Here is a 12,649-nt window from a genome sequence, read left to right on the forward strand (position 1 = left end):
AAAGAAAAGATAGGAGAATAAACTCATAATTACGAGATTAAAGTTGCTATGTTAGGAGAATAAAGATGAAATTATCCTGGGGGCTGAGGGGTCGTTGCAGCAGATCTTCAAGGAAGTTATATTGACAGATTGGAACTGGAACGGATCAAACACTCATAAACAAAACGTTGCTAAAATACAACTACCGTAATAAGGTAAACAACTATCCACAATCCAATTTTCATCAAAACAACTTCACACCCGCCGCCCTCCAAGCTGGACACATAACACAGGTGTCTGTCTGCAGCCAGAGGAGAGAGGAGGGGTCAGGGACCGTCTACAAAGTGCAACACTGAAAAAAAATACTGCAAATAAACTACTAAAACCACCTATTTCCGCAGACTTGCATGTGTAGTGTAAGCAACTGAGGAGTTATTGAGTATAGTATCTTCGTAGACGGTCCCTGACCCCTCCTCTCTCCTCTGGCTGCAGAGAGACACCTGTGTGATTTGTCCAGCTCAGAGGGCGGCGGGTGTGAAGTTGTTTTGATGAAATTGGATTGTGGATAGTTGTTTACCTTATTACGGTAGTTAGTTTCTGTTTTAGCAACGTTTGGTTTATGAGTGTTTGATCCGTGAAGTTCCAATCCTTCAATATAACTATGTGCTGCAACAACCCCTCAGCCCCCGGAATGATTTCATTTTTATTCTCCTAACATAACAGCTTTAATCTTGTAATTATCCTTATAATAAAACATTGCTCCTACATGTAACATAATAATTCAAGTTTAACTGTGAACTGTCCTCACTGCATGTTCGATTAAATGTCATCTTTTTTGTAGCAGTGCTTTCTTCTTCTGAGTCGTGCCTTGGTTCCTGACGAAGTCTCTAACATTTTGCAAAGAGCGACCAGCCAGAATAGGATGCTCTGTAGCTTGGCACTGTCTGCATTCTATCATTGTCGCCAATTTCCCCTTGGCAATGTGTGCATTAAAGTGTCTCAAAACTGCTGCCACCTCTTTTGGAGACCACTTCTGTTTTTTCATCCTGCTAGGATTCCTCTCCACAGCATTTTCAAGTGACTCTACAAACAGAAAAAGAGATCAGTCAATGGTAAACACGTTAACACGTATTTTATTTAAGATGTATTATGCTACTTACTAAAACTATAACTACAAATGGGTTTGGGATGAAGCCATCGAACTGTCTTTCCGGCTTTCTTTCTTCCAATTTCTTATATTGTGCTGGTTCTGAACAATAGCATGTAGGGATCAAATGCTAATGCTTGCTCTTTGCCATATATAAACATCTGTAAGTCTAACTGTGCAGAGCTTGCAGGAATGATTCTTCTGTATGTAGGGTTACATTTTTTTTTTAAACTTACGCAGCTTAAGGTTAGTATTTGACATAATAATAGTACTTACAGGATCAAGTTTTCTGAGACTTGTATTTCGTCCTCACTATGTTTTTAAATGACTTAACAGGAAAAAGACGCATGTAACAATATAGTTTCAGGAAACCATATTCTTTAAATTTTTGGTCATGATAAACTCAAATCTTCCAGTTTAACAGAAAAATGCAGTTCATGGCTTTAACGTTTAATGCTTCACAATAACCTGAACCAGGGTTTAACCTCCATGCTTGAGAAAGTGACTCATTGGTAGTAGCATTTTGTGTATGTGTTGTGTACATTTACCAGGTGGCTCATGCATGTCCCCTCTCCTGCTAGGCTCCTTGTCATTCTCATCTGCATTTGTGTTCAATGCTAGAAAAGAAGAAGAAAACATCCATCTTAACCAAGAGATTTGTGTAAATATTCAATCTTCATTTCAGCTATTATGTTATTACATGATTACAAAACCCTCTGTAAAAGGCTTTACAGAGGGTGGTGAAAACTGCACAGCACATCACCAGGATGGAACTGCCCCTGTATATACTATGTTGCATTGTTGGAGGGGATTGGGACGCAATAATTTCACTGCCAGACTACACTTTAGCTTCTGTGCATGTGACAATAAAGCCTTTGAATTTAATTGAAAATGTAAAAGACGGGAGGAAATGTGTGTTGCACTTAATGAATGAATTTGAGTGATTTGGAAAATCATTGGAAAATGGAGATGGGGATGAATGTTTGAAGGACAATTATCTGACCAGAAAGTAGTCCAAGGTAAAATAAAGCTTCTCAACTCTTGAATATAAATCTGTTGTTGAACCAAAGATGACTAAAAGCCCTCATTTGAGATATACTTGCTAGTTAAAAACGTCTCTTCCTTTCATACCTTTAGAAGGGCCTTCTAGGGCGGAATCAATATCTGAAAATGGATAATATAATATTAGAAAACGCATGGTAACCTTCAGTAACATTGCTTAGCCTACATGCAATTACATTAAAATATCTGAGTATACTGAAGGACTGAGGTGGGGGGGCGGTCCTACCATCTGAGGTGCCTGGAGGTTCCTCAACAGGATGCCTTGCTGTCTCCATCCCTGCAAATGTTAGTAAAGGTCAATATAATTGGTCATGTGATGTGAACAGGTTGGTGCCAATTCAAATATGAGATAAATCAGTTAAACAGTTCTACTATTTAAGATATTTAAGATGCCCACACAGACTGTGCGGCCATAATCTACTATTCTTATTTGGATTTTAATAATTTGATGTTTGTATATTTACATTCATTTACCCATATTTGTCTTTAGATGTGGGACAGGATCCTCCTCTTCCGCCTCACTGTCTTCACTTTCCCCGATATCAGTCAAGTCCAAGTTATCTGTCAAAATAAAACTTTTAGCATCAAAGACGTTTAGCATTGCAAATTACCATTTTTTAGAATTGTGATAAATCTGAAGCTTGATGAATGCTAAAGTTATAATGATGGATTTCTAAAGGTTGTCTATATATTACATTTTGCTTCAGTAAATGACTGTTCACAGTGCTTGTAATCCTTTAAATAACTTTAAAATAGTAATACCTTCTATTTGAATCTCTTCTAGTGTTTTGCCTTGAAGATCTTGGAGGGACCCTTTCTCCATGGCTAGGAGGAGTTTCGATATTTTTGCCAGCTGGGTTGTTGCCTCTGGGAGCCTGTAATACTGTCTGTGGACACGAATATCGTGTCCTAGGAAGTCAGCAACTTGGTCCAACTCATGGTTCTTGAGGTTCAAGACTTGGGACAAAGTTGCAACATGTTTGCGCAACTTTGTCGACCTCAGAAGTTCGGGGTTCTTGGCGCCACATTCATTAGCATAAATCCTCAGACAGTCCTGTCCTCTGTAAGGAGTCAAACATTGAGGTCTTGCAAACAAGAAATAGTTGTCTTCTGGAATTCCACATTCTTTTCTTTTGCTTAAGAGTTGTTTTAAAGCATCAACAATGTCTGGTGATAGCAGAACAGCAACTTTGCGCCCTCTTTTCCCCCTAATTTCCACACGACTAAAATGTTTACAAAGTTTTTGTTCAAACTTTGAAAGTCCAGCGGCAACATCCTTGTGTAAGGCACTTGTGTCCCTCTCGAGAAAGCCTTTGACGTGCATTTTTGACACTTCTCCTCCACGTCTTCGGTTGAAGAGTATTATCTTTGCCAGAGTTGCTTTGCAAAGTTTAGCATAGATATGTGGTGATGGCGTCTTTTCTAACTCCTCATATGCTAAACTTGCGGTTTTCTCCAGATGTTGGTGGAGAAGTTGGACGTCTGCTGTAAAAGGCAGAGTAGATGGCTTGTTGAAGTGTGCCTCATTTAAGGTTGTCAAAGCTGTGTGTGAGACAAGTTCAGACCACTTTGAGGTATACAATGTTTGAAAAGTCTGGGTGGACTTTATAAGCTCACTGTCTTCTGCCATCAGAGCTCTGCAGTTTATGATGTCACATATCTTTCGCAATGAGTGGCCCAACTTAAGTGCTAGGCTTGGAGTTTGGTAGAAGTGCTTTTCTTCCTCAAATCCAGACACTCTTTTGACAGCACGGATGACCACATGGAAGTTGGCAGGTCTTACAGCATCCTCAAGGGTTTGTATGGAAAATTCTTTGCGCAGCGTGAGAAGAAGTCTTCCAACTTCTCTGAGTTTCTGTCGAATATAATCGTATTTGGTGGGATCCTGTCCATGTTTGTTGAAGAATGACTGGGCCAGTTGAAGAATGCAGAAGTCGCTGCGGACAGCAGCAGAAACGTCATCAGATTTCATCGCAGTTAACAGCTTCCAAACACCTGGTGATATCTGCTGACACAATGTCGAGTCCGCCATACTGGCCATTGACAAGACCCTAGTTCTTCCTGACCCTGCATTGGCTTCCACGGGCTTTAAAGAACATATCCGTACATGGCGCCACAGATCTTTCCGAAGATACAAAGCCTGGCAATACATGCAGTGCACATAGTCTTTTGAATCATACTCTTTCTTTGATTTGCGTCTAAGTTTCAGCAAACCGGACCCACTTGTTAAAACCTCTTTATTGTGTTCATAGTTCCCTTTGTTCCGTAGTTTGTTGAGTATTTTCGTACGTTCTTTTGAGTCCTTTGGGAGTGCTAAAGCTCGAGCAACATCCACATTTGTCTTCTCATGGGTTTTCAAGTGACGTGTAAATTTTGACTGTGGTTTTCCACAAATGTAGCAAAACGTTTTGTGGCTTACAGAAGAGGGTTTGTTTGAAAGTAAGCACTGATCTTCAGAAGCTTCGGTTCGTTCCCTAACAGATGTTACGGTAGCATTGTCTTTAGCCTGAACTCCTAATACGAGTGCTTGTTTGGCTTCTCTACAAATCTTTTCAAGGTGCGCTGTGCTGACGGCATCGTTAGGCAAAGTTTTTTCCTCTTCTTCCATGAAACCTCCTAGAATGTGCCTTTTTTCTGTCTTCTTCGATGCAGACTCACTGCACGACGCTTCAATAGATTGTATTTTAGTAACTTTTTTTGGAGGCTCGATTAACAATTCCAATGAACTATCCGAATAACTGTCTGGATAAGAATCTGGTACATATTCCTCCTCCTCTGATGTAGCTTCATCTGAAGTTGGTTCTTTGAAATCCTGATATAAAGAAAGGGAGTATTATTACCATGAGCCTTTAAGTGCACAACTTTAAGATTAATTCAGAGAACCAACTCACAAATTGCTGTGTTTTCAGTTTCATCTTCGATTCTTGATCATAGCAGGATTTGTGCCAGAAGCAGGAGCAAACTAAACAGAGCATTACAAAGTCATTACTATTGAGTTTCAAAAATATTGTACAAGTGAAGTAAGCATTTGACTTACTGACTCACTCTTTTTATTCTCAGAGGCAGATTTAATCACCACAAAGAAGTTGTTGCCCTCTACAAATATAGTATTTTGTAATGTAGCATTTATGTAGTTTTTTCCTTTACTTTTTTATCATCAGTGTGAGAATAAAATAGAAATCAATTCCATATTTTAAAAAGCAGGTCAAATTGAAATGATAAACTTCCATTGACAAAAACAACATTCGGACAGAAAAAAATCCATTATAATAAAATGTATGGTTGAGCATTCATGGACACCATTTATTTATCAAAACAAAATACTCACTTTTACATCTCACACCAAACCACTTCAAGGGAGCAAAGGGTCCACGACACCTGGCACATTTGTACAAGCTTGGTACAACTGAGGAGACCAACTCATGTTTACAGTTCTGTGGACAAAAAACATTGATTATGAAATAACAATAAAAAATACTTTACTCTTGCAATTTAAAACATTGTCTCCGACTTAATTTTAATCTTAAATGGGTTGACAGGTAAGCTAGTGCAGATGTGACTAAAATACTAAATGTACTTTAACTTCAATTGAAATAATATTGTCCCCATGTAAATATATCTTAAATAAGCGTCTTGTACATAGCTAAAATTTAACATAATCACAAGAATAACCAACAGCTCCTTGGTTTCTTTTTCCTGGTCAGAAATGTCAAATACAACATTAAAAAAAGGACTTCATTTTCCTTCTCCCCTTTGTAAAAACAACATATTTATCTGATAAATGAACTTCAACACAACATTAATCCAAACGTGTACTTTTTCCGCACAAGAGAGGGAATTACTCCAAGTGTTTGAACATATTATCTATAAGCAATAAGCAAGTGTGTTAACTAATCAACGGCAACTCTCTCCGTCTTTACTCGCAGCACTACGCCTTTGCAGTAGAGCAGCGGTTACTTATTAAAAACGTCCGTATCATTCATAAAATAAAATGATAAATATAAAGGTCTGTGCCATCCGGTACAGCAAATTTGGCACTCCCCAAATGTAATAAAATACTGATTATCCCGACCAGATTCGTTAATTGTTTATTATAAAGGAGGCAAGACAAATCCGCCATGGCCAATGTTGAACCCATAGTGGGACTCAGGTGTCATGGCAGCATCTTCATGCAGAGTCTCAGTGGAAATCTTGGGGATGAAGAAGGACCAAGTTTAATCACTAAACATCCATAGTAGTACAAAAATGCTTTACTGGCTCTTGTTGTGAGTTAACACAATCATGTAGAAAGACACTGATTATAGTATGTAATATCTAAAGAGTATGATCATTCAGTTTAACAGTAAGAAGAAAAAAGGCATTGACACACAGTCCTCTTAGTGTCTAAAGCGGTCCGGTAGAGTGATACACAGGACCTGTGTATCAAACCTCACAATTCAAATCCAGTCTACATGGTTTATAACTGGAAAGAAACATGTAACTAATACCAACATTGAGTTGTGGTTAACTCACCTGTTGAATGTCATCACAAAGGGACTCAGATGTCATGGCACCATCTTCATGCAGAGTCTCAGTGGAAATCTTGGGGATGAAGAAGGACAAAGTTTAATCACTAAACATCCATAGTAGTACACAAATGCTTTACTGGCTCTTGTTGTGAGTTAACACAATCATGTAGAAAGACACTGATTATAGTATGTCATATCTAAAGAGTATGATCATTCAGTTTAACAGTAAGAAGAAAAAAGGCATTGACACACAGTCCTCTTAGTGTCTAAAGCGGTCCAGTAGAGTGATACACAGGACCTGTGTATCGAACCTCACAATTCAAATCCAGTCTACATGGTTTATAACTGGAAATAAACATGTAACTAATACCAACATTGAGTTGTGGTTAACTCACCTGTTGAATGTCATCACAATGGGACTCAGATGTCATGGCAGCATCTTCATGCAGAGTCTCAGTGGAAATCTTGGGGATGAAGAAGGACCAAGTTTAATCACTAAACATCCATAGTAGTACACAAATGCTTTACTGGCTCTTGTTGTGAGTTAACACAATCATGTAGAAAGACACTGATTATAGTATGTCATATCTAAAGAGTATGATCATTCAGTTTAACAGTAAGAAGAAAAATGGCATTGACACACAGTCCTCTTAATGTCTAAAGCGGTCCGGTAGAGTGATACACAGGACCTGTGTATCGAACCTCACAATTCAAATCCAGTCTACATGGTTTATAACTGGAAAGAAACATGTAACTAATACCAACATTGAGTTGTGGTTAACTCACCTGTTGAATGTCATCACAATGGGACTCAGATGTCATGGCACCATCTTCATGCAGAGTCTCAGTGGAAATCTTCGGGATGAAGAAGGACCAAGTTGAATCACTAAACATCCATAGTAGTACACAAATGCTTTAATGGCTCTTGTTGTGAGTTAACACAATCATGTAGAAAGACACTGATTATAGTATGTAATATCTAAAGAGTATGATCATTCAGTTTAACAGTAAGAAGAAAAAAGGCATTGACACACAGTCCTCTTAGTGTCTAAAGCGGTCCAGTAGAGTGATACACAGGACCTGTGTATCGAACCTCACAATTCAAATCCAGTCTACATGGTTTATAACTGGAAAGAAACATGTAACTAATACCAACATTGAGTTGTGGTTAACTCACCTGTTGAATGTCATCACAATGGGACTCAGATGTCATGGCAGCATCTTCATGCAGAGTCTCAGTGGAAATCTTGGGGATGAAGAAGGACCAAGTTTAATCACTAAACATCCATAGTAGTACACAAATGCTTTACTGGCTCTTGTTGTGAGTTAACACAATCATGTAGAAAGACACTGATTATAGTATGTAATATCTAAAGAGTATGATCATTCAGTTTAACAGTAAGAAGAAAAAAGGCATTGACACACAGTCCTCTTAGTGTCTAAAGCGGTCCAGTAGAGTGATACACAGGACCTGTGTATCGAACCTCACAATTCAAATCCAGTCTACATGGTTTATAACTGGAAAGAAATATGTAACTAATACCAACATTGAGTTGTGGTTAACCCACCTGTTGAATGTCATCACAATGGGACTCAGATGTCATGGCACCATCTTCATGCAGAGTCTCAGTGGAAATCTTGGGGATGAAGAAGGACCAAGTTGAATCACTAAACATCCATAGTAGTACACAAATGCTTTAATGGCTCTTGTTGTGAGTTAACACAATCATGTAGAAAGACACTGATTATAGTATGTAATATCTAAAGAGTATGATTATTCAGTTTAACAGTAAGAAGAAAAACAGCATTGACACACAGTCCTCTTAGTGTCTAAAGCGGTCCAGTAGAGTGATACACAGGACCTGTGTATCGAACCTCACAATTCAAATCCAGTCTACATGGTTTATAACTGGAAAGAAACATGTAACTAATACCAACATTGAGTTGTGGTTAACTCACCTGTTGAATGTCATCACAATGGGACTCAGATGTCATGGCAGCATCTTCATGCAGAGTCTCAGTGGAAATCTTGGGGATGAAGAAGGACCAAGTTTAATCACTAAACATCCATAGTAGTACAAAAATGCTTTACTGGCTCTTGTTGTGAGTTAACACAATCATGTAGAAAGACACTGATTATAGTATGTAATATCTAAAGAGTATGATCATTCAGTTTAACAGTAAGAAGAAAAAAGGCATTGACACACAGTCCTCTTAGTGTCTAAAGCGGTCCAGTAGAGTGATACACAGGACCTGTGTATCGAACCTCACAATTCAAATCCAGTCTACAAGGTTTATAACTGGAAAGAAAAATGTAACTAATACCAACATTGAGTTGTGGTTAACTCACCTGTTGAATGTCATCACAATGGGACTCAGATGTCATGGCACCATCTTCATGCAGAGTCTCAGTGGAAATCTTGGGGATGAAGAAGGACCAAGTTGAATCACTAAACATCCATAGTAGTACACAAATGCTTTAATGGCTCTTGTTGTGAGTTAACACAATCATGTAGAAAGACACTGATTATAGTATGTAATATCTAAAGAGTATGATCATTCAGTTTAACAGTAAGAAGAAAAAAGGCATTGACACACAGTCCTCTTAATGTCTAAAGCGGTCCAGTAGAGTGATACACAGGACCTGTGTATCGAACCTCACAATTCAAATCCAGTCTACATGGTTTATAACTGGAAATAAACATGTAACTAATACCAACATTGAATTGTGGTTAACTCACCTGTTGAATGTCATCACAAAGGGACTCAGATGTCATGGCAGCATCTTCATGCAGAGTCTCAGTGGAAATCTTGGGGATGAAGAAGGACCAAGTTGAATCACTAAACATCCATAGTAGTACACAAATGCTTTACTGGCTCTTGTTGTGAGTTAACACACAATATACACCTCATAGTTCAATAACAGGTCATCAAGTCAATGGCCATAATTTAAAATCATCTTATGTATTAATAGCATTTCTTATAGAACTGTTCAATTTTCCATGTGACTAACATATTGGACATGGCAGAGCTAAGTTTATTGTGAAAATAGTGTTAAATGATAGATTTACATAGCAGTGATGATACAAGACACCATTCATAATTACCCTGCATCTCCATGGCCAATCAGAATCGCTGTAGTCATAAGCTATCTCTTGTCCGGGACTGATGTCTTTGAGTGCAAAAAGACAAAGATGGGGCTTTCCATCCACTTTGATCAATTTCATTTTGCAGTTCGGGTTCACATGGTCATCGTTGACAAGTCTCCCTAGGGAGTTGTCCTCTTTGGCAGCATCAACACTGATTGGGCAAGGACACAATTCTGATTACAAACTAACAGTATTACAACCACAGCAAACTAGCATTAGATTAAATACATATAGACAAAAAAAGTCTCAAAATGTACACTGTATGCCCAACTTAACATCAATATAGCAGTGTTTGTATGTCTGGGTAACTACACATTTAGAAATAACATTACAATATTTACCTACCATAACTCTTGTCCATTAAAACGAAAGTCGAACATGAAAACCTTGAGTGCATTATGATATAGTTTATGCCGGTTTTCACGTTCAGACTTTGTAATGACTTCCCCTCTGTATTCAATGAGGAAGTCTCCATTTTGAAACAGTCGGCAGCTGAAAACTCCTCGACCTAACAAAGATCAGAGGATGGGTCAGGAGAAGTGATGAGGTTAAAAAACAATACACATTTGTCATGCTCATGACAAGAATAGTACACAAAATAGTGACAAAATACTTTTGTCACTCACCTTTATAGGAATTGATGAATTTCACATCAAATCCATCCTTGTCTTTGCACAAGGATGAAAAATGTGCAGCCTCTTCTCGCGGTTTAATCTTTGCTCTCCGAGGTCTTGCTGATGTCATATCCATTATTTTCACTGTTGGTGAGAAAACAGAACCTTTGATTATCTATGAAAGCCATGCCACTGAAACAGCTTAATATGTGTAACAATGGCTGATAAGTCACTGCATTTGGCATCTATAAACTAAATAAACTGTTCAGCTTCATATTTTCACTGGATGCTTCCCTCAAAATCTCAACCAGTGTTAACGCTGTTACGCTGTATGGGTTTAAATGAACTTTAAATTCAGATGCAGAAACAGATGGCTAACTAACTGGCTGCTTCCAGCAGCTAACAGCTTGAAAAGTGCAGACAAATGTAAGACATGGAAAGCTGTGATTATAAGACGGCAATAACATAGGTAACAGTCAGCAATCAGGCTAAATATCTGAGATATTTCATCAACTTAATCAGAGCATAGTTCACTGTTAACACAGCAACGGGCTAACAGCTATGTCTGTGAAGCATGCTATGTCTGTGAAGCATGCTACTTTTACTTTTAAGTTCCAACTCACATGGAGTTGGAACTTACCAGGATGAATTAAACTCATCAATATTATCTACAAATGCTTGCTCAATAAATGTATGGAAAAAACTGCCTTAAATAACATTATTTGGAATAAAAAACGCAAATGTAGGCCTACTGACTAGATGAATGCTGACATGTGTCCCCAAATAAGCTAGCATTAGCCGTAGCTGCTAACGTTTTACCCTAAAACCTGTCATTCCATACAGTTTCAACAAGCTTCCAATATAAAAACAGTGACAAGCTTCGAAACAAGAATTAAAAGATAACATTAGCAGTGTCATTTAATTTTTTACACCAGTCCTACCTTGAACTTGTGACGTCTTGGGAATGAAATGCGAATATGGCCTCACTGCCACCGCAGTCCGGGGAGTCCCTCCCCCTTGTGAATTTCCACGGAATGCTGATTCCCAAACGTCAAAATATTATTAAGGGCAAATGTATACATTCATGATTGGATGCATGTAAACAAAGGTAAAGTTACCTTATTAAAAGTAAATTATAACTTATTGTAACATTGAGCTGAGCTCCATGTAATCCGGATACTCTGCCTATTTTTCGGACATATGATGATGCCTGCTCGGCCCGGGCCGGACACTGAAATAATTTTCGTGGTTACCCGCTGGGAACGTGGTGCTCCCTTGCTAAAGCAGTGTTTCCCTTTAATGGAAAAAGGATCAATTTAATATGATTTGAGAGGCTGAGAAGAGTCAGCAATGCCGGTGTTATGCCGTAGATTGAAGCCTTGCCGTAGATTGAAGCCCTGTTCGCGAGGACGCGCATCTTTTGAATGATATATTTATTTCCCATCAGATTAAACAGCAAACGGTTGAATAAATAATGTGCATACAATTGCGAGGAGGCTCGTTTTAAGGACACTTTTCAGATCTGTCACAATCTTCGTATTGGAACAAACTTCCGTTTTTAAGTGTAGTCCCACTCTGTTATGTTCCTCCTTCAGCACAGACAATGACAGGATAATATGTAATTTGTCAGTATAGTCCTATTTCTTAAAACCTTCGCTGTTGTTTAAGTGTCTGATACTTGATAACCACGAATAGTAAGCAATTATATAACAGTAATGATATAACATATATGATAATGTCAGACAATGTGTTATTTTCAATCAAGCCCCAAAAATATTTTTTTCAAACTGGCTTCACTCACTTTAATTTCTCCTTTGAATGTGATTGTCCTCTGTGATTTCCTACTCAACACATGTTTGTATTGTAATGCCACTCATATTTTATTTTTTATTTTATTTTGAAGTGACATTGAATGTTTTGAAAGGTGCCCTAAAATAAAGTGTATTATTGATCTTATATCTGTGCCTCTATCACACTATTAATGTTCCTTATTTTAGACTAGGTTTTTACTGGTGTCAATAGGGAAGATCTGCACTGTTCTCTACATAACATGTTCAGCAGAGCAGGTATTTCTCCTGCTAGATATGGCACCCCCCCTACAACTTTGTCCAGGACAGTCACAACGTCACCAAAATCACACTGTTGCCTGTTCCCCTCTAGTGTGTGCTCACAAAAGCATTTTACTCTGGG

At 38.2% G+C, this 12,649-nt stretch overlaps 1 protein-coding gene across 3 annotated transcripts; it reads right to left on the bottom strand.

Annotated features, from left to right (window-relative positions):
• Positions 1 to 487: 487 nt before the first annotated feature.
• On the bottom strand, positions 488 to 10,934 carry LOC307036781 (N-lysine methyltransferase KMT5A-like). Of its 3 annotated transcripts, XM_079677404.1 has the most exons (10): positions 10,472 to 10,934; positions 10,191 to 10,353; positions 9,804 to 9,996; positions 9,047 to 9,115; positions 8,656 to 8,724; positions 8,265 to 8,333; positions 7,874 to 7,942; positions 7,483 to 7,551; positions 7,092 to 7,160; positions 488 to 1,062 (listed from the first exon to the last, which is right to left on the bottom strand). In XM_079677404.1, the coding sequence occupies exons 1-10, from the start codon at positions 10,593 to 10,595 to the stop codon at positions 1,021 to 1,023; spliced, it is 936 nt and encodes a 311-aa protein (XP_079533530.1). In that variant the 5' UTR covers positions 10,596 to 10,934; the 3' UTR covers positions 488 to 1,020. The 3 variants fall into 3 exon arrangements, with proteins under 3 accessions (XP_079533530.1, XP_079533531.1, XP_079533529.1); XM_079677405.1 differs by lacking the exon at positions 7,092 to 7,160; XM_079677403.1 differs by lacking the exons at positions 7,092 to 7,160; positions 7,483 to 7,551; positions 7,874 to 7,942; ... (4 more) ...; positions 10,191 to 10,353; positions 10,472 to 10,934 and adding exons at positions 1,675 to 1,743; positions 2,258 to 2,290; positions 2,415 to 2,465; ... (1 more) ...; positions 2,951 to 5,000; positions 5,080 to 5,151.
• Positions 10,935 to 12,649: the final 1,715 nt, after the last annotated feature.

The sequence above is a fragment of the Notothenia rossii genome, assembly GCF_949606895.1.
Source record: "Notothenia rossii genome assembly, chromosome: 4".
NCBI classification, from domain to species: domain Eukaryota; kingdom Metazoa; phylum Chordata; class Actinopteri; order Perciformes; family Nototheniidae; genus Notothenia; species Notothenia rossii.